The following is a 22,326-nucleotide window of genomic DNA, read 5'->3' as shown; positions in this document are numbered from 1 at the left end:
CAAAGGCTACTTGAAATCTAACTCTGCAGTAAGGGAGTGTGATTTTATACTTACAAGTGATATGCTATTAGTCATTTCTATTAAGTTTATGCATAGTATTCACTAAAGATGCCACTCCCTTTACCAAAAGTCATTAGAAATTGTGAGTCCACAGTAAAACAAACAAACCCTCTTAATCCTCAAATTATTACTCCTAGGAACATTAAATGTCAAATTCAGTATTTTAAGGAAATAAGAGAAATAAGTCTTTCGGTGCTTAGGTTCATTACCTTTGTGTTATAAACAAAGAACTTAATGCATAAAAATGTGAAATATTGCATTTGCTTAAACACGGTTAAAGAGATTTGGAGTAGTAGAGACAGATATGGGATTATATTTAAAAACTGAACAGTACGTGTGGACAAATTTAGAGCAAATGTAATTGTTTTAATCTTTAATTTACATTATACCGTAAGTTTTCTTCATACTCAATCTATAAAACAGCTAAAGTGACTAGATTTAACATCACAAGGCTGTAAAATATGATGAATGGCCATGATGAAGTCTTATGTAAGAAATGCTCGACGACCATGCATTTGTACTTGTTCTGGATAGCATTTGGTGTAATAATTCTACTTAGACTTGAGTAATGCATTTTTATTCCCTGTCACAATAAACCACTTATGATCATACTAACCTGCGTTGTGTATAACAGTGTTCATGTTTACCTAAAATATCAACTCTGCCTAAGGCGGATGTTTTCCTCTCCACGTACTTCCGTGTAGCTCAGTTAGCTTTCCAGACAAAAAAAAAACCTGCTAACGTTAACTTGAGACAATGACAGAGCAGGCATAGCTGACAGAGCTGACCGAGAATGAGGAGCTTAGTTTTATTTGTTTTTCTGGCTCCTTGTTGGGTCAATGGTGCTGTAAAGTCAAGAGATATCACGGAGCAAAACCATGAAGAAAACCCGGAGTTCGGTAAGTAGCGTTAACTTAGCGAGCTAACGTTAGCTTTCTCTTAGAATAAGGGTGTATGGTTGATTTATGTAAATAGATGCAATTTATTTTTGTTTTTCCACTGAAATTGATCTTTATTTAGTCATGTCGGGGGATTAAGTCAGTTATAGCGGCTAAATAATAAGGGCTAGTGGTTTGTATTGGAGGCTACAGATGAATTCGTCTCTTTATTTTTACTCTGCATAATCAAACCCAGTTGCTCATTTGTCGTCTCCCTTGTCTGTTTAGATGCTCTGAACTCCCTCCTGTCAGATTTTGAGGTTCTGCCGTTATCAGGCCTCCAGCTTCACTCTGTGAGGAAGAGGGACGTCCACACCCAGTCCCACCTGGAGCGCCTTGTGAGCTTCAGAGCCCTGCACAGGTAGAGCAGAACCCACCTGTCTACAACATGACTTCCACCATGCACATCCAACGTGGACAGGTTTTAGATATCGTACTAACAAGTATAATCATTTCAAGAGAGATTGCCTTCATTGTAGCTCCCCTTTTGCTTATATTTATAGACCTGACACTATGTTACTCTGCAGAATTTAAAAGCAAGCGTCCCTGTTATTCTGTTGGTGCAAAGGTAGTCATCATGTTTTTGTAATTTCTTTCTCAACTTCAGACATTTCAAGCTTTACCTGACCACCAACACAGGCCTTTTCACAGACAACTTCAAAGCTGTCTTTGTCGATAAACATGGGAAGGAGGAGAACTACGATGTTCATCTTCAGAACTATTTCACTGGACATGTTGTTGGTGAGTAAATGGACCAACAATATGTTTCATAAAATGCAATATTCTTATCAATATTATCTGTTTGACTGTGCAAAAGAGCAAATCTTAACAGACAAAACGTTATTTTTAAGTAATTTTTCTAGTTCTTTAGTCTCTGATGTAAGTTGCTCTGCTAAATGAATTGTAGTAAATATGATTTGACAATCACAAATACTGCTTGGTGCTTTGCAGGTGACTTGATTTAATTTGCACACAGTATGTAAGTCTTTAATAAATGTTATTGATTTGTTATGTGGCTACAGGAGAGGAGAACTCGCGAGTCCAGGCTCACATAGATGGAGATGAGTTTTCTGCTCACATCCTTACTGATGAAGCAGAGTACAACATAGAGGTAAGAAGAAGAAAAAAAATGTAGTTTTTGTCCAGAATCCAAAGAAAAGGGGGTTTGACGCTTCACAATTTTATTTACTCTCCTTACCATTTAGGCATTTGACTTAAGGTAGAGTCAGTAGAAATGTTCATTGCAGCTTGTAAAAACAACATTCAAACGACTCACCTCCTCGTCGGCTCATGACCACCAGTGCACGCCCACTGCAGGACTTAGCATGTATGTTCGTTTACTGCTTGTAGCACCACGACAAGCTACCTGAGAATAGGACTAATACATATGTTGAAATGAAAAAAAGCCTATAATTAAGCAAGAGCACACGCTAATGGCTGGTGTTTGGTACCTGCCTGTCCAAAAGAAAGCAGACCAACTCCAAAATACTAAACACACTAATAAACATCAAAATACAGGCAGAGGACAGACACATTCATCACCATACATACTACATGGATGCCCATACGTGATGATTGAGCGTCCATTACTTTAGTATAAGTCTATACTTTCTTTTTTAGGAAAAAGCTACTGACTCATAGGGATTATAAGGGTTTATTTAGTAGCTTGAAGTTTGACTCAGTGATGTGCCATCTCTCTCGGATAAAGACTTTAATTTCCTTATCTGCCTCTCCACAATCACAAGGGGAATCAAGAAAAACATTAATTGAATACAGTTTAAGAGATCTGTACTCTTTACTGTGGAGAGTTTTTTGGTGTGTGGCTCGCCAACAAAAAAGACCTCGCAGGAGATTCTATTCTGTATTTCACTGAGTTGATCTGTTTCTTATTTCATGTTGGCATAGTGAATTGCGTTGATTCTGATTTACCAGTACAACCACCACCTGCTTCTGTTTAGAGTTACAGCATCCATAGGGTTTCAGAGGACCGTTATTCCTGCATTGTCCGTCTTTTAACTAGACGCAAGCACAAAATCAGTAGTTGATTCAGTCTAAACCCCCAAAAATGTTAGCTGCACCGGGTTAAAACAAAGATTATTTCCATGAAAATACTCTATGACGACACTGTACTTTAACATCAGAGGATCAGTGAAGAATGAGAAGAAATGAAATGTCAACATTGCAGCATTCTTTCTGTTCAATTCTTTAACAGTTCCCTGCTTTGTTCTCTGATGCCAACTATCTTTCTAGCCCCTTTGGAGATTCACAGATTCCCCAACTGACGGCAGGCTGCTGGTGTATCGCTCGGAAGACATCAAGAATCTGAGCCGTATCGCCTCTCCAAAAGTGTGTGGTTATGTCCAAGCAGAAGCTAAGGACCTGCTGCCACAGACCGCCAGGAGAGACTCGGGTGGGATAAAGGCGGTGGACCGGGAAGAAGGTCAGTCTCCCCCAGGACTCAGGGCAGAGAGTCTTTGTAATCTGTTTGTGTTAAGTTTAGAACCTGTGAAGTGAAATGCGTAAATGCGTGTAGCATAGACGCGGTTTGAGATCAGAAATGTGGTGAGGCTCTTGTTTGAGGATGATAAAGAGCAGATAAAGAGTAGGAGGAGAACAAATGTTGAAGGTGGAGAGAAGGAAGGAGTAGGCTGTAGAAGTGAGACAAAGGAGGTGGGTGTTAGAACAGTCGCTTTAATGAAAGCCTTTTTATCTGTAAAACCTAGCCCATGTTGTGCGCATACACACTGCTGACGAGTGGGTATTATGTAACAAGCGAATGCCTTTTGATTCTTTGTGCTGCTCTGAAATGTAAAGCATATAGCAGTGATAATGTGCCAGAGGAGCTATCTCAAACACCTCGCACTGGCTGCTGGTTGAAAGCCCTCATTTGGGATATGAGTTGAGGTGAAGGTTCTTTATGGAGGAGGCATTAAAATTCACGGAGGCTGTTCCGCCCAACAAGATGACACCGAGTCGTCACTGGTCTCCCACTGCTTGTTGTGGAAGCCAGGGCAGCACACACCCACACTTCTGAACAGTGCAGAGCTGAGTGTATGATGTAATGCTCATATGGGATGGCTTCCTGTTGTCCTTTTTTGTTATTCAATGATTTCTGACTCTTAAAAGAGTCTGGGATGTATGAGGTTCTTAGGCATTGCTACAGATTTCCTCCATGCTGATTCTGTGTGGCAGTGAGAGAATACTGATTTTTGTTTTCAGTTTCAAAAAAATGACTGCAAAATGTGACATTTTATGGCATCAAGTGGGCTCTTATAAATTTGACGAGGTATTCATTAGACCAAACTGAGGTATGTAGAGCCTTTACTAATGATTCTTAAGGGGGTCTAGTAATGACTCTGGGTTTTATTCATAAGCTGTTTTCTCATGCTGTTGTCACAATACCAGAAAATACAAGTCCTAGGCCCCCCCGATATTACATAACTTCTTGTTTTGAAGAACCAAAAATACAAGCAAATTCTTGCAGCACAATTAGATGCCGTGGCCGATGTGTTTCCTAAGTTCTTTGACGTGCTTTAGTACCTATGAATCATTGCAATAACGGAGATTGATTTTTTTTTAAAACACATAGTATTCAAGTATCAAAAATGTGGACAACCTTTTGTCTCACTGTGTGACAATAACCTTTGAAGATAAAGCATGTAGAATCTTTGCTGTTGCAAGCATAAAAGTCCTTCAAGCAATTGAAACTCATATTAATTGCACATTGCATCTGTTATCCTTCTCCACATACAAGGTTTTGTATAAAATGAATCAAACTTTGTGTTGTACTGTCATGTATGAAACCTGCTATAGTTTACTGTCGTTGCTTCTTATAGTGTTTTGTCAGCTTATGCTTGACTATTTATGAATGTAAATGCTGAAAAACCGACTGTGTCTACCTGTGGCTACTTTCTTTGAAACTCTACCTCCTCTCTGTATCCGTTTCTCTCATAGGACACCACCACAGAGAGAAGAGACAGGCTCACGACCACAAGAAGAATACCTGCCCCCTGCTGCTGGTTGCAGATTATCGATTTTTTAAAAACATGGGCCGAGGACAAGAGAGCGTCACTCTCAACTACCTGGTTGGTTATGAGCACAAAAACCTAATAAGTTCAGACATAATTCACCATGAAGCTTTAACTGGCAGTCATATAGTGTTAAAGTGAAAAACACAGCTTTATTGTCACCTTGTGATTTCCCTAGTTAGTTTAACACAGTCCAATATACCTATTCGCAATGTCAAATCAGTATGTCGAATTTGTCCGTGGAAAAAGCTGTCTAAATGAAATTTAGGTAGTGCTATTTAAATATAACTTTTGTATGTTCTTAAAAAAATATCTGTTTGTTTCTTCTCCTCTTAGATCGAGCTGATTGATCGAGTGGACGACATTTACAGGAACACAACCTGGGACGATGAATTCAAAGGCTACGGTGTCCAGATCCATCAGGTGTGGTGTGTGCTGCTGTTCTGGGTGTTCTTAGTCAAATGGTTTAAAGTTCTACATCTGAAACAGTTTGTGGAGTTTAAGCTTTAGACATCTTTGCTCCTAAAAGCATGGTGGGCTTGTTTTTCGAATGAATTTAGTTCCGGAAGTGAAGCTGTGAGCAAGTTTGAGAGCAGCATTTTTTAGGAGGAACTGAAACCTTTTGTGTTAGCCTTGTGGGCTAATTTGATTTGTTCCACAGTCTTTTGGAATGAATGGAGACACTGTTTGTCATACTGCGAGTCCTGGGTTTTCTCACTGAAAAGATATGCATTCATTTAACCGCTCTGAGTTGTTTTCTTCATCTGACACGTCAAGAAGAACTTTGAATGTGCTGCCTCTATCACCTTCAGAGAAACACTGGGGATTCAACAGAACTTTGTGTATTGAACTGATCCAGACGCACTGTTTACAAACTATCTTGTAGATATATGTCATGATTAATTAAGTTAATATTGAATAGATTTAATGTGTATGGTGGGCAAAACTTGTCACAGTTGAGACTTTACGATGCTCAACATTATGAGACATTATATTGAGATTTGTTTTAAGTGTCCTTAATAAATTGTATTATTCTGATAAAATGTACATAAACGACGACTATTTTTTCAGATCATCATCAACAAGGAGCCCACAAAGCCTCCTGCTGGCCATGTTAGCACCAACTGGGTTCACTACAACATGGAGAACAGCCCTGGAAAGGGTCGGGAGGTCTGGGATGTGAAGAGACTTTTGGAGGTAGGAAACAGGCACAGAGAGAAAGAGTCAAAGATCAACACAACAGATAAATATATGCATAGATACAGAACGTTTACTTAGAGATACAGTCTTTGTGTGAGGATTGGGCAGGGCTGGGAAGTGTTACAGAGAGGGTCTTTTTTCAGCCAAAACTTTGAGACAAGAGATGATCCAAAAAATAGAAATTTAACTTTCAACCAATTTATGTAACATGTTTTTACACAAATATCTGAAAAGTAAATATGTATGATATCTTGATTGATAAAGACAAGAAATGCAACTGAAAATACTGATTGTACCATCAGTCATAAGGAAAACATGTTAGAGAGTTATGTGATTACTCATTAATATTAGTTTACATAATATCTACTTTTAAAAATATTAGTACTAGTGGAAATATTATTATCTAATTGCCCTTAAAGAAGATCAGTATTCGTCTTTCTCTGGTGCAGTGCACTTGTATTTGTTGTTTTAAAATGTGAAATTGCAGTGGCTAAGACCCGCTTCATGAAAAAATATCTTGCCACAACGCTGCAGTTTATCCTCATGGGGTCAAAGTTTAGAGGTCTTTTATTTAAAGGAACAATCTGCAGTGTTTCTGAGTCCTTGTAAATCACTGAGTAAAGTTTAAATGTCTACTTTTGTCTCTCAGCAATTCAGCTCGGACATCGCTGACAACGCCTCCACTGTGTGTCTGGCCCACCTGTTCACTTACCAGGATTTCGATGAGGGCACGCTGGGGCTCGCTTACGTGGCCCCCTCCAAACCTCAGGCCCTGGGTGGTCTCTGCCCAAAACGTAAGGAAACACACACACACACACACACACACACACACACACACACACACACACACACACACACACACACACACACACACACACACACACACACACACACCCTTAAACAGTACAATGACTTTGTTTTTTGGTTGAGTGAAAGTGTTGTTGTAGGGCCAGGCTCAGATGCAAATGCACAACAGCATAACCTAGAGGAGCAACTTCACAGATGAAACAAACAAGCACACACTTCAGGATTTTGTAGTAATGGTGCATCAAACACCGTAAGTTATTTTAAATTATTGTAGTTACAGAGGGAACAACTTTTAGTTTTGATATCACACAACTTCTTGGGAAAGTAAATGTAAATTGAGACAGATTGCTGAGACAGATTGCTGAGACAGATCGAGACAGATCCTGCTGTACTGTTACTTTACAGTAAGATAAAAACAAGAGCCGAATGCTTGACAAGCCTGGATGATAGAATACTTCTGTGGTTAACTCTCTTTTTCAGCGATAATTAGTGGTGAAATATAATTCTGGGCTGAGCATTGGTACTGACCAAGATCTCAGACCACAATGTGACTGTCTTGGGGTGAAATGGGTTCAAATCATTTAAAACGTCTTGCAGTCTGAGCCTGGCTGCTCTTAGATCTGTTCAGCACCTGGACGGACTAACCAATACAGCCAAAAAAAAACAGCCAAAAAAATAATGCTGAGGTGGAGAGAAGGTGTATCGAGCAGTGGGCTTTTAAAGCAAAACAAATACTAACTCCTTTCATGAACTGTGTCATTTTGTAGCATACTACCCATCTCACTCCTCCAAGAAGCCCAGTTACCTCAACACGGGCCTGACCAGCACCAAGAACTACGGCAAAACCATCCTGACAAAGGTCTGCTTCACTATCTGTTTTTCAACCTTCATTTCTGACTCGACTAATCTCTCAGTGCTCTCGGTTATCGCCAGGAAGTTATGAAACATTTCTTGCTGCCAAGTTTGGGCTCTAAGTAGGGCAGACACACCTTGTTGTGTGGGTGTGATGATGAGTAATGACTTTGTATTTTGACACCTTATGTGTCAGTTTGTTTCTTTTTCCTCTGCAGTTTACACTGATGTTAAAAAATGTCTATAAAACCGGGTGGCATTAAAAGAGTAAATCAGCTATAGGCTCTGAGTTTTCAGACCAGAGAGACTTACAGCTAGAGGACTCTGCCCCCCTTTTTCTTAGCTTGACACTGAATGAACAGCAACAATCATAGTTCTCATAGTGCTGTTAAGAGTAACTTTAGCGCTCCTGCTTCAGGGAAGGGGCTCTCCCAGCACAGAAAAACCTCGAGTTATGTTTCATACGGTGATTGATTGGTCTAGATAAATGTGGATGTAGGTTTTTCACACACACAAACATGCATGTGCAGCAATGGCAGCCGCAATCTTTAAAATCTTTGTAGCAGCTTTAAGAAGGTAGCATTGAAAAGTGGACAAAAATGCTAACAAATGGACCAACAGCGAGTCCAAATCTCTCACTTCTCCTTTCTAACTCTGTTTTATCCTGGCCCCGTGACACACAACCAACCCAGACCTCCAACAACTGCATCCCTTTTTCTGTGTGTTGTTGTTTTCCACGTTATTATACAGGATAATATATGTGCTTTTTTATTGGTGATATTTGGTCATTTCACAATTGTATTTAGTTTTTGTGCATTTTTTTTACGTTTGATTTATAGGTATGATGGTTAACTATATTTGTAATACAATTCATTCTATAAACCCATACAGGAGGCCGATTTGGTGACCACTCATGAGCTGGGCCACAACTTCGGAGCCGAGCACGACCCTGACAACATCCAGTACTGCGCTCCCAGTGACGACAACGGGGGGAAGTTTGTCATGTACCCCATTGCTGTGAGCGGAGACCATGTCAACAACAAGGTACAGTACCAAATATTGAACACGGAACAAACACTGTTCATCTTCAATTTATTGTGAGACACAAAAGAAGCATTGATTTGTAGTAAATTGTTAGGTATACAGAACCCTAAGTGAATGATACTGAGTGTAGATTAAGCAGCTCATTTAGAAACAACAGTCACACTTCAATTCACAGAGTGTTGGATAAATGTGAGTCACAGTTCCTGTGAAATATGATGACAGACAGTTAATGTACTGTGCCTTTTTGCCCCTTGTTTAGCAGCTCATATGAATGTTGCTGCAGTTTAATGTCTGTTACAACTCTATCCAGACTCAAAGCTTTAGAAGAAAAAAAAAAGAATTCCAGGGGTCAAAACAGAATCTTGAAACACATCAGAATGCATATATCAAAATGTATACAAAGGCAATGAAACTGCCTGCTAATTCATGGTATGTCTTTACCCAATATGGTCTCATTGCAGGTAGAAATCCCTTCATTTCATTGCATTTCCTGACTTTTTATTTATGCAGCCATTCGTATAAATGATAATCTGTTATCTTTGCAGGATTTTAGCTTCACGGCAGTCCTTGTTATGTGACCTTATACTGAGTGTGATGCATGCCCTTAAAGTTAATATCTAACTTTTGTCATCTTCTCCTTCCGTTCTAAAGCGTTTCTCCACCTGCAGCAAGATCTCTGTCGGAAAGACGTTACGCTTTAAGGCTCCCGTGTGTTTCAAGGAGAGGAACAGTAAAGTATGTGGAAACTCCAGAGTGGAGGAGGGGGAGGAGTGTGACCCCGGGCTGCTTCACATCAATGACGACCTCTGCTGCACATCCGACTGCAAATTTAAATACAATGTACAGTGCAGGTATAACATGATATACAAAATCAAGCATTGCATGTCATTGATCTTGAGATGGGGAAAATCTTTGTGCCTTTTTAGATTGAGTCGCATTGTTTTCACACCATGTTATCCCTTCACAGCGACATAAACAGTCCCTGCTGTATGAACTGCAAGTTCCAGAAGGCAGGAACAAAGTGCCAGGAACCAATCAGCGCTACCTGTAAAGGCATATCATCCTGCACAGGTGAGCACCTCCTGCTGGTGAAGAAGAAGAACTGCAGCAATTTCTGCAAACACTTACTGCTGCAGTGATGGGCACCTTTTTGTATATTGCTAAAAATAAAAATGACGACTTTCTTCCTTCATTAAACATTTTAGGCAACAGCAGTCAGTGTCCACCTCCTGAAAACGCGGAAGACAACACGGTGTGTGTGGACAACGGCCGGTGCCATAATGGAGAATGTAACCCTTTCTGTGAGGCCATGCAGAACCTGCAGTCCTGTGCCTGCAATGGTAAGAGATGTGTCAGTGGAAAAAATAACCTCGTCAAGCAGATTTTGTGACTGAATTTTGTGATTTGAAGCTGTTCATTTGAAGAATCAGTGTTTTTATTGGTGCTTTCACACATACACAAAACTCCCTAGATTTGTCCTGCTTACACCCCTGGTAAAATTTCCACGTGTGTGCTAAAGGTTCTTGTTTATCACAGACAAGTAAAGTAAAGTAGTGTACATCATACTTGTTTTATTTTATGATGTCATTATACTTCAACTTCTTGTATCTTAAAGACCAAATCATTTCTGATGAGGACATTTTTATACTTGAGGTTAAGCTCATTGATTGAGAGTCCTATTGGATGTGAAAATCCAACAAGCCATAGACTTCTACAACCTGTTGAAACATTCAAACATACAACTTAAATACATCGTCAAAATGTCTCAATAACTCTCATAAGGTCTTTCTTGCATGGTTATACTTATTACACTTTATTAACCATTTACGAAAACATCTCAGTGTGTTCTCTCTTCTGTTTGCAGAGACGGAGGACTCGTGCAAAGTTTGCTGCAGGGGAAAAGACGGCGCCTGTTCTCCCTTCATCCAGTCCAACGGCAGTTTCCTTTTCCTCCGCAAAGGCAAACCCTGCACTGTGGGCTTCTGTGACGAAGGAGTTAGTCACTAAATCTTCATATCTGTTTGATTTATGTACAGGACTCCAGCGGATCCTGTCATGTTGAATCATATTTATTGTATATTGAGGTTTCTTGGCTGCCTGGAGAGCATTCTACTTTCTCTCATTAAAACAGGGGAAGTGCATGAAGCAGGTGCAGGACGTGATAGAGAGGTTGTGGGATTTTATCGACAAGCTGGACATTAATACATTCGGTAAGCTCAACAGGCCGCTTTTAAATCTTATCGGTCACTGAGAATGTGTGAAAGGGTTCCCAATGAACTTTGTCTTTCTGTTTGTTTGTTTGCACTTTCTATCCCCTGCGCCACCTCACTTTCAGGGAAGTTCCTGGCTGATAACATTGTGGGCTCCGTGGTGGTGTTTTCCCTCGTCTTCTGGATTCCTCTCAGTATCCTGGTTCACTGTGTGGTAAGAAACAACGGGACAAGTGTCTTCTTAGTGTCACTTTTACTGTCCTTTTTGTAATCTGCAGTATTGGAGATACATCTTTTCTAAACAAGTTAAAGACTTAATCCTGCTCCGTTTGTTTTTTCTTCTTCTGCAGGACAAGCGACTTGACCAGCAGTACGAGGAGAACACAAAGTGCTTCTACTTCCCTCAAAGTGTAAGTTTCTCTTTTTCCTAGCTGCCCATTTATTGTATGACTTTGCACAAGCCTTGCTGCAATACTAACCAAACTAATACTGATCCACATCCTTTCTTTTAAACCCACTGACATATTTAATAACAAAGGAGGGGGGGGGGGGCACGGAGGCTGGTTGTACCGGACACGTTGTAACCTGAGGATTAGTGTTCCAAACTACAGAATACAACGTGTTGATTCAGCAAAAGTCCTGTCAAGAGGAGAATAAATTAGAATAAATGACCAACAAAATATCCAAATATATAATAAATCAATTTAACAGTGTTTGAAACATTAAAGAGATTTAGAAGTTAAATGTGACAGCTTTTACTCCAAGGCGTAGAGTAGTACTTGAACACACACTTAATGTGCTTTACACACATGAAGAATCCTTCTGTATTGATGTCTGTTCTATTTTTCATGAGTTTCAAATGTTATGTGAAGTTTTTTTGTGCATCCAATCTGGATTTTCAGGGTCTGAATGTAATTCCTTTGGGGTTTTTAGTTTATGCTTAGTCTGATAAATAACTACAACATAAAACATAATCTTATGCACACAGTTCTGACTACGCAGATAATCTGAGTTACATACCTGAAGGTGTCTCTTTACAAAAGGGTTTAAGCCCCAGGTATTCAATAGATTTAAAGTATAATGCTAATTAACATTGAAAGGCAGGAATGCCTTACTTTTGCACTTTGATATTATTTATTGTATCTTTTGACACTTCTACTGTATGTCCCCCTACTACAGCACATAAATACTCGTAAATCCTTTAAACATTCTCGAGAAAATATTGAGAGATGTTGACGCTACAGTCATGAAAATAAAGACGTGAGAGCAGAAGTGAGACACAGATGGATCTAGAATCTGATACATCGCCTAACCTGAAGCAGTGTCAGCTAGCGGTCTGGTTATTGGTCAATAAGGGCCTCACTGTCGATGCTGGGCTCCAAATGACCTGTCCATCCCTCTTTGCCTTGGCCCCTCTCCGTTTTCATTGGAACTGCAGCAGATGGTGGAAGTTTGTAGTAGAGCTCCTGCCCTAGGTGAGTGCGTGTGCCATGCTTTGGTGTTGCGATGCATTGCCATTGAGTCCATGATGATGCATGGTCAGTGGCCCACGTTTGGGATACTCCTGCAGTCACTTACTTCTTGATGTAATCACTGATGTGATTGTTTATATCCAACCATCAAACGCAATCCTCTTGCATCCGTGTGAGATGAAGAGAGGAAGAAACTAAATATTGAGTAATAAGTTAAAGAACCGGTGCGAGTTTGTTCCTCTGCACAGGTGTTGTCCATGCAGAGACGCATCTGATCAGAAATTACCTCAAGAAAGCAAGATTGCAGTCTCAGAGTATACAAACAGAGAGAGGACTGAACAGGTTGCACCTTGTTGTCTTTTGTGAAATCTGAGGCAGTGTGTGTCGACATTTTTAAGTTTGCATCTGCTGCTGTTCAGAGCCCTAACGTGAAGAGGGTTTTGTCCTTCAGGTGATTGTGTTTATTCACCTTGGTGTCTTCTTGTAATGGCTGTCTGCACTGTGTTGAGTCCTATCAAATCTTTGAAAGGGAACACGAAGAGACTGAGGGCACATTCCTCTACACCTTTTTTTTCTCACAGCAGACATTCTGACCTGTATCAGGTACAGCAGAGGCGTATGACATTAATGATGGCTTGATTCCATTTAGGTGAGAATTTAAGTCCTACAAGTGAGCCAGCATGCACATTATCAGGGCCCTTGAGCTCTAAATGGACGGCAGCCATTTTTCATATTAGTTACACTTCTGTTTGACAAGGAAAAATGTCCACTGTGAGAAATGTTTGTTTTACTCATTCCTAGTTTTTAAGGGAGGGTTAGGGGTTAAAATGAAAAGCAGAAAGTATATAGCTATATCCTATTTTCCCTTAAGGTAAAAAAAAAAAAAAATCAGGATTTTGATCAAGTTTGATTGTTAAACTTTAATAACTTTTCGTAGAAATATCTGATGGAGTAAAAGGGGAATGGATCCCACCTCAGTCAGCAACAGTCAGCTTCCATAGGCTTTGGTCTCACATGTTTGTTTGTTTTTCGCTCCTTAGAGTCAAGAAATGCTGAGCAACCCCGAGTCAACATCCATGCGCATCGTCAAGCCTCTCTCCTCCTCCGGCGGCCGGACCGCGCCCTCCTTCCTGCTCCCTCAGCAGCTGAGCCAGGCCGCCGCACCTCTCGTGGCCAGCAGCAGCAGTACCCCGGACCCCGGTCCGAACTACGTCCCCACCCCGGACAGCGCAGGGGGGCTTCGGATGGCCACCATCCAGGAGGACACCAGCAGCGACTCTCACCTGGGAGAGGAGGGCCTGTCGGACGATTTCACAACCGCAGGAGCCTCCTCGTCGGCTATGAAATCCTCCTACGAGGATCTGACAGAACAGAACCTGTCGGCAAGGGACCGGCGGCGCCTCAAGAGGCAGGATTGCATTGACACTAAAGAGACAGAGTGCTGAGAGTGGACAACCAGCACTCATATGTGTTTTAGGGAACATGCTAATTCACGCTGCAACATATACCTTGCTTTTTTTCTCTCATTCTGAACAGCAAGTGTTGAAAGGTAAAAAAAATAAAAATTCAATGACATTCCGATTTGGTGTTTAAAAGAACTAAAGACCCGATTTCAAGGACATTAGATGTGGCTATTATTCAGTCAGTTGAATATTTAAAGCAAATAAATCAAATAAATCATGAGCTGTCAAAAATCCCTGACTGCAAACAAATTAGAATGAATTATTGTTTTTGTTTGCCCCTGGTGAAACAGATGCAGTGCCTTTCTTTTGTACTGTATGGGGCCAGATTAACGATGGAGATTAATCTACCATTGACTTGTTGCCAAAACAAACAGAGAGATAAAATGGCTACCTGTTCTGTGAATATGCAAAATACTGTCCAACAACAACAAAAAGTGACTCATACAGTGAGTATCATGTTAACAGCCTCAGCCTTGCCTTTGCCTGCTAAATGCTTGTGCACTACGTACTGTCTATAGAAATGCAACCTCACTGGTTTGCTGCACTAACCCTTAAACAGTTAAATGATTACATAATTTTCATGTTGTAGCTGTGATTTATTTTTCTTAAAAGGAAACATTTCAGTGTGATGTATTAAACACTGACCTTAGATGACGTTAATCTTTGTGTCATAACTGAACTTGAAGTATTTTCACATCACTGGGAAGTTGGAAAAAAAACGTGTGTATATGTCGTCACTAGTGTGTCATCGATGGTTAATTCTGGAGGGGAAAAAAAAACAGGCTTGTATGATATTTTGAGGCCTTTGTACTGGAGATGTATCCTGTTAATACTGAGTGAGAATGAAGTGGTGGTCTGTGTCAGTATTACAACTTATTTATCATGTATTCTCTCTGTGTGGCTGCTCCCTGGATTGAACAAGGTGCCTTTTCTGATTCTGTGCCTCACTGTTAGGATTTATTTCTGAACTGAAGATGAAAAACATTCACAATAGAAAACACAACTTTTGACAATCCTGAATTTCATTTCAGAAGGGAACTGCCCGAATGTGCTCAAATCATTGTTGCTTTGTTTTCTGTCTACATAAAGCTGTGTAGTTAACATTGATTCTACTGGATAGATGTGAACTGTTACACAAAGAGCAGCTGTCCCGTGTCATGATGATGTGAATGTCATTTGTGTTTCTATGCTTTTTAAAAAGTGTCCAGCTTGTATCTTCAAATAAAAAAAATCTTTATTGTGCTTTAAACATGAATCAATGTTCTCATAGTTTGCATACTGGCATACATACGGTTTTATAGAAGGAATGAAGTCCATCATCAGGCTTTATGTGCAACACGAGTGCTGGAGAGTGTTTTTGTTCACCATAGAAGATGCAGCCCTGTAATATCTTCAACAAAAATGTTCTCCAGAGCTTCCACTTCATCACAGGTCACAGAGGAGGCTGCTCTCGGGGCTCTTAGCGTCGACGTCTCCCCAGTATGGCAGAATGAACGGCAGGTCAGAAACACGAGACTCCAGCAGCTCCCACAGGTGCTGAGTCACAAACTGATTTCCCTTCTCTGAGAGATGGAGCCCGTCAGACAGGTAGACAGAGTAGTCCTGTCAAGCAGAGGATAAAACAGGAAACATGAGGCCATGACGGGTTTCATTAAAGAGAATTTGTCAAATATTAAGAGAAGAGAACTTAATGTGAACTAAACCGAGACAAACAAGTAACAAAAAGTTCAATACTTTTAGTTTGTCATGTTAAACATTTGAACAGATACATTTTAACACTGAAGGACACTACACCACCACCAAACAGTTCATTCACTCTAATTTACATTCATTTTTAAAAAGATAATTCTTTTTATTCATTATTTAAAAAATCTCTTTTTCATGCACATTCAGTTTGTCAGCTGACCCAAAGTTTGTTATTGGATAAATAAGGATCTAAAAGTCTTTCTGTACTGTCTGAGCATTTGTTTTAGAATCCCCCCACAATATTAAAATTAGCACTGATTTGAGAGGGAAATACCTCAATTTAAATCCAAGTCATTATTCATGCATTACTCATTTATTAATGACATTTTTTTAGTTATGCACAGAAAGTTTCGGTTGATTTGTAAATAATGTGCATCGATGTCAGAGTAGCTGATGTCTATCTGTTGCCTCGCATAAATGTGATGCTGGCAAGCCCCTAAAGTATCTAACTGCTGATTCTGAGAAGAAGTGTTTCTTATCGGGCAGGAACGGTCACCTGTTTGTTTGTGACAAATGCTGATAGGTTTACATAGTCAAATGTAAAAGAGCTTTTTTTTTACATTTCCTCATCAACATTTCATGTGTAAAACATTAGAGTAAAAATAAAGGAGGAGGGGATTTTTCTTTGGAGAATACTATAAATGTTCCTAGAAGGACTTTTAAAATGATGTTTCCCCCTTTAGATGTTAGGGGAGTTTATGTTATAGAGAATACTAATAACACTCGCAGGTAAAGTTGAAAAGTAATACCCACCTGTCCATCTTTCTGCATGAGTGTCCAGAGGTCCAGGACATCTGCACCACACTGACCGGCAGCCTGGACACACGCCTGAGCATACTGCCCTGTTACAGAGTTGTGACGATTGAGAGGATATCCTGTAAAAAAAAAAAAAAAAGACACCAGGACAATGTCTTTGTAATCATGGAAGTGTCAACATGTGCTTTGTGACACTAAACCTGTGAACTAGTGTTACCTTTCGAAGTGCACTCCTTCTCCCAGGCTGATTCATGAAGAGGCGGAGGGGTGATGAAGATTACTCTGTCTGCTGACACTCCTGCTGAAGCCAGGAGCCCAGAGATCTCCTTCAGGTTCTCTGAGTACTCCTGCAAGGGGACATGCTGTTGGGGGGTTTTATCTGCATGACAGGAAGAGGGGGGGGGGGGGAGGAGACAGATCCATAAAAAGAACATTTGGATAAAACACTTCATTAAGAGAGACTATATTAAATGTAAAGCTGTGTTTTCAATTAGACAGTTTAGGTATTCCAAGTATCCAAACATCTGTAAAGAGTCTTTTCAGCAACAACAAGCAGATACATCTTATTATGAAACCAGATAACTTCAAAATGATAATTAAACATTTGAATCATTGCAGGTCCAGTTGAATAAATCTGTACTCGTACCTTCCAGTGCACTGTCGTTTGCTCCAAAGAAGACAGTGACAGCAGCGATGTTGTTGATGTTGTTGATGTTGTTGAGGCGAGGAAGAATTATCTTTGCCCACCTGGAGTTGTAGCCCGAAAATCCTCTATTCACAACATCACACTTTCTGATGGGAGACATGTCAGATACAGGTGTTATTCAATAAGCTGGATCGCTTTCATTACTTGCACTAAGAAAATTCTATCAGTAGCATTAAAATAATATATATAATATAATAACAATATATATAATATAATAATATAATATAATAAGAATATAGTAGTCATAACTCAACTAAAGTCAAAGTTGTTTGAATGAGAAGAAAATGACCTACCTTACTAGTTTGTTGGCAATTTCTGCCCCCCAGCCATTTGCTTGAAATGAATTCTGAAATAAGCAAAAGCACTGTTATATTACTTAACTTTAACTAGCATTTAGCAGTATATGCTTTTTAATTCTAAATAATGAACTGAGTGACAAACAAAATGAGTACTAATTATTTTTGAATTCCGCGTTTTGCACGAGCTAACCTGTGTGATGGAGTCCCCAAATAAAATCACTTGAGGCCAAACTATAGTTTTGAGCTCGGACATTATGAATCTGTAAGGGGGAACCATAAACAGAGAAAAGCAGGAACCAGGAACCAGGAAAAGCAACGATCTTGACTTCCGGTTGGGGGTGGGTTGCTTTGAAATGTTCTTCAAAATAAGAGTCTTACCGTCGTTGTTTTTTCTCTCTACTATTTACAGTCTATGTTTTCTCTACGTTATTTCATTGCTAGACAGAATCATGAAAAAACGTGTTTTCTCACAATTTCTTTTGAAATATATAACTTCTGCCATGTAATAAAATATTAAACGTCCTGAATTACGAAAAATCACATAACGAGATAACGAGTAAAATGTAGAAGTTGTCATGATCTCTCGGATCACAAACCGACAGCTGGGTCACCACATACTGTAAAAAACATTATTTATTATTTATTATTTTTGTTCAATTTCTTTCTCCTGTCACATGTTTGGTACCCTTTGAGGTCCAAAGTGCACAATTATTTTTTACTAAATCAATCTGATTGGTTGAAAAATATCAGAAATGAAGGTAGCGGTTTCTCATGGATGAGTTTGAGGTGGGTCCAGGGGCTAGACCATTTGAGACCAACTGCTTTAGACAAAATGGGAAAAAGTGGAAAAATCTGGCTAATAATCAACAACCAGGATTTCAAAGTGCTTCACAGGGGACATTTAAACAACCATAGTGGCATATGCCGCGGCACATGAGTGGAATATGCCAGTCTGGTCCACTGGCCGCGAAATGTGCCACTCATATGCCACTCATATGTGGCGGTCTGGTCCACTCATGTGCCGCAGCATATGTCGCATATGAGCGGCATATGCCGTGGCACTAAAGTGGCGTATGAGTGGCACATGAGAGGCACATGCCGCAGCATAGGAGTGGCATATGCCAGTCCTGTCCACTCAAATTCTGCGTAATGGTCTGGTCCACTCATGTGCTGACAATGGGTGCAAGAGGATTTTATCTAGGTAATAAACAGGGCCTCGGTCAAGTTCGTTCAAAAAGGTAGCCTGTGAATCGTGTGAAACATGTCAAAATTACATTAGCATGCCTTTCTGGTCTGTGTCAGTCTGTTCCACTCGTGCCGCGGCATATGCCGAATATGAGTGGCATGTGCTGCGGCATATGCCGGATTATAATCGCTACTTGTCAGCCAGACTGGTTTAATGTTAAAAGGGCTTGCCATAAGATGACAAGTTGTAATTAAGTTACAGACATCTACAATGAACATTTCCACTACTAAAACATTATTTGTAGATGTCTTTAATTAGAATTGTTACTAGTGAAAATTGCATTGTGGATATGTAGGCTTGGTATCCTTAGATGTCAAACAGCAATTATTGATATCTACAATTGCTATTACCGCTACTCATTTCATGTTAAAAGGGCTTGCCATAGCAAGGGAGGCTCAGGGCAGGAAAACATGGGGAGCAGGATCTGAAAGACAGAGACAAGGGTAAGTACAAAATAAAACAGGAATAGCTAATAATACTAAATAAATGAGTAAAAACAAAAAAAATGACACCAGGTAACTTTACGTATCGTGTCACAATAGGGTCCTCAGTCCGAAGGTTGGTGCTCGGGCCCTAATTAAATAAAATAAATTACAATTAACTTTAACTTTTTTAACAAAGATAAGTGTATTGTAAGACCAAAACTTTAAGGCAAATGTACCCCAAAAAACGCAGGTACCTGAACTAATGTTGTATCAGGCTATATGCTTCCATGAAGTTCAGTTAGATAGTGATGTGGATTTCCGTTGTTGATGATATGTTTGATGATTAAGAAATTCGCCGTTGAAACTGACTTGCTTTTAAACAAAATTATTTATTAACAAGTTGCAGAATCACTGAACACGTCTGCCCAGGAGAGTCAAGAAGCCAATAATGAGCTCTCTCGAACATACATTGAGAGTGCTATTTATACATAATGTCACAGGACACTTGAGGACATCTGTTTTCTGTCCTTGGGTGTCTCTCTGGCCACAGGGGTCCCCTTGTTTACCTTCCACTGTGGGAGTGGATTATCTTAGATTTAGGCATTCCCTGGCAAGTCAACACCCATCCTGCCAACAACACCTCTGGGCAAACATTCAACTGAAAGGGGACTCCTCTTATCAGATACTAATTCTTTCCAGATGTGTGCAGTATACAACTTAAAGAGCAGTATAATATCTCTGTCCTAGATATTTAAGACACTTCAATAGTGAAATTGTAGAGCTTTTAAGTTTCTCAAACAAAGTACATTTCAATCAAATCTTTAGTAAAATGACTGTACAAATGAAGTACAGGAAGAACTCTGATACATGTAATAGTTCATGTGTCTTTGGCATGCCTCCCGTTAGGGGGCGCTGCAGCAGACTCAATACTTCCTTCTTCTTCTGCCTCTAAACATGGCGGAGGTCAGGCAGCGATTTGGTAGGGCTGCCTATGACTTGGTACTGAAAATAAGCAACAGACACCGCCTGGAAAGTCAGAAGAAACACAGTAAAACCTTTATGAGTTCTTCGTCTCTTTCGCCGGGATTCCTGCCTGACAATAATCGAAATGGCGAGTTGTGTGGAGCCCAAAGTGCTGCAGGGAGAGTGACCGCTGGAGTTTCACAGGACACTTCTTATACAACAGGGTTCGGTCATGTTGACCATGTCTGTGAAAAGGAAAACAACGCCGAACACAGCTTTCACCTTGGACTCAAAAGGTGTTCACTTTCTGACAAGACCTGGGTTCAAAATATAGAAGGAAATTGTCCTCAATACAAAAGCAATGCCGTGTTTAAGAGGACCTGCTGCACGTCCAGGACTGCTCCATCGAAGAGACGTGGAGAGTTTGTGTTTGTCAGAGCATACAGCGGGACCCGCTCCGAGCCCCTTCACAAAACCAAAACAGGCTATTATGAAATCCTGGAGGTGACATCTAACGCCACTCAAGCCCAGATAAAAACAGCCTACTACAAGCAGTCCTTCATCTACCATCCGGACAGAAACGCCGGCAGCGACGACGCGACTGTCCGCTTCTCTGAGATCAGCGAGGCCTACACCGTGTTGGGAAACAAGGCTCTGAAGAAGAAGTACGACCGGGGTCTTCTGAGTCAGTCAGACCTCACCGCGTCAGTCAGACCCTCCTCCGGCCGGGACGCCTCAGGGAGCACCGCGGGGCAGCAAACCGGGAGCCGGCGGCACTCGGTGCTGGACGGAGACGACCGAGGGGGCGTCTTCGATTTCGACAAGTTCTTCAAGGAGCACTACGGCGAGCAGCTGCAGAGACAGAAAGACGTCAGTGCCCGCAAAGAGGAGCTTCTGAAGAGGAAGCACGAGTCAATCGCGGATAAGAAGTTGATCGGGGTCACGGAGATGGGACTGATGGTGATGCTGTTGATGGCCGTGGCTTTAATCATCAGTTTAAAACGGGGTCACTGAGTGATGTCAGAGGACGAGGGATGTTATTTCTAGACAGGAATACTAGGAACCTTACCTGAACTAATGTGTGTCCTCTTACCTTCAGGAAACAGTGACCTAAAAATAAAAAAATGTAGTGAACCATAGATGATGAACCATCATCTTTGGGGGTAACTGTGCAATTTAGAAAGACCACTCCTCCTCCTCCTGGAAAAAACTGCGAATCAAACACTGAACTGTAGGTGCTTATGTTAAAGTCACTCACTCTGCAGCATCTCAGCACAGGACTGGTGTTCAATAGTTGTGTGCTTACGATGGTGTCTTCTTTGTTACTACACCTGTAAGTTTACACACATCTATTGTGATCGCCTGCAGTAAGAATGATCTCATCTAAAAAATAGTTTCAGTTCTAGTTCTGAGGTGTTTCGAAGGACTTTTTGTTATTGTTGCAATTAACAAAGGAGACAAAAAATGACTTTCTTAAAAACAAGCAGAAATGAAAATACATCTTCAAATGATAATATAGTCTGACAAAAGAACAAGGAACAGGATTATGAATCAGACCAGGTACTTTTCAGGTTCTGATAGGGATACACTACTGAGCACCAAGCTCTACAGAAGATTAGTTAAACCCTCTGCTGTGCCGTGTCTGCAGTCCTTAAATGCGTCCCACCATCTGGTATGAACACAGAAGTATTACTGTTTGATTTACAACCGGGCTGCTAGTACTTGTTGTATGTTTTGACTTTTATAAAGTCATCTGGGAAGCAGACGTCTTTATTTTTAAAGTTTTATCAAGTACCAATTATGTTTAAATGTATTGCTATTTATTTAAAATATTTGTAGCAATATAAAAAGGTGAAGAATGTGTCGATGAGCTTTATTTCATTATTGGAACAGTGGCTGTATATTCACATTGTTACATTAAAGAATGTGCCTTAAATGATATCTATAATGAAATTCACAGATTTTATTGTCAAAAATCTTAATAAAAGATTTGATGAGCCGTGTTTGTCAGCGCTTTGCTCACTGTTTTAACTTCGTTGTCAGTCAAAGCACTTCTATTTCAATCAAAACATCTCTTGACAATATTACTGACCAAGTCACAACATTACTCA

At 40.3% G+C, this 22,326-nt stretch overlaps 3 protein-coding genes across 5 annotated transcripts; 2 read left to right on the top strand and 1 right to left on the bottom strand.

Moving 5' to 3' along the window:
• The first annotated feature begins 757 nt into the window (after positions 1-757).
• adam17a (ADAM metallopeptidase domain 17a) lies at positions 758-14,840 on the top strand. 3 transcript variants are annotated; one of them, XM_061062924.1, is made up of 20 exons: positions 758-959; positions 1,227-1,359; positions 1,606-1,739; positions 2,021-2,109; positions 3,249-3,408; positions 4,953-5,083; positions 5,363-5,449; positions 6,098-6,223; positions 6,876-7,020; positions 7,801-7,892; positions 8,777-8,929; positions 9,581-9,780; positions 9,897-10,000; positions 10,135-10,269; positions 10,794-10,924; positions 11,061-11,139; positions 11,265-11,353; positions 11,490-11,549; positions 12,578-12,614; positions 13,652-14,840. In XM_061062924.1, exons 1-20 carry the CDS (start codon positions 854-856, stop codon positions 14,032-14,034), a joined length of 2,574 nt encoding a protein of 857 aa, XP_060918907.1. In that variant the 5' UTR covers positions 758-853; the 3' UTR covers positions 14,035-14,840. The 3 variants fall into 3 exon arrangements, with proteins under 3 accessions (XP_060918907.1, XP_060918905.1, XP_060918906.1); XM_061062922.1 differs by having other exon boundaries at positions 759-959; positions 3,249-3,438; XM_061062923.1 differs by lacking the exon at positions 12,578-12,614 and having other exon boundaries at positions 759-959; positions 3,249-3,438.
• iah1 (isoamyl acetate hydrolyzing esterase 1 (putative)) lies at positions 14,650-17,913 on the bottom strand. Its single transcript, XM_061062926.1, has 6 exons — positions 17,772-17,913; positions 17,576-17,628; positions 17,223-17,368; positions 16,794-16,955; positions 16,574-16,695; positions 14,650-15,676 (listed from the first exon to the last, which is right to left on the bottom strand). The coding sequence occupies exons 1-6, from the start codon at positions 17,856-17,858 to the stop codon at positions 15,500-15,502; spliced, it is 747 nt and encodes a 248-aa protein (XP_060918909.1). The 5' UTR covers positions 17,859-17,913; the 3' UTR covers positions 14,650-15,499.
• Positions 17,914-20,177: 2,264 nt separating this feature from the next.
• Positions 20,178-22,214, top strand: LOC132993179 (uncharacterized). The gene has a single exon (XM_061062870.1). The coding sequence runs from the start codon at positions 20,207-20,209 to the stop codon at positions 21,227-21,229; it is 1,023 nt and encodes a 340-aa protein (XP_060918853.1). The 5' UTR covers positions 20,178-20,206; the 3' UTR covers positions 21,230-22,214.
• Positions 22,215-22,326: the final 112 nt, after the last annotated feature.

Source organism: Labrus mixtus, chromosome 18 (assembly GCF_963584025.1).
Source record: "Labrus mixtus chromosome 18, fLabMix1.1, whole genome shotgun sequence".
Classification (NCBI taxonomy): Eukaryota; Metazoa; Chordata; class Actinopteri; order Labriformes; family Labridae; genus Labrus; species Labrus mixtus.
Note: the sequence above shows the minus strand (reverse complement) of the source record. Positions and strands in the feature narration are given on the sequence as shown.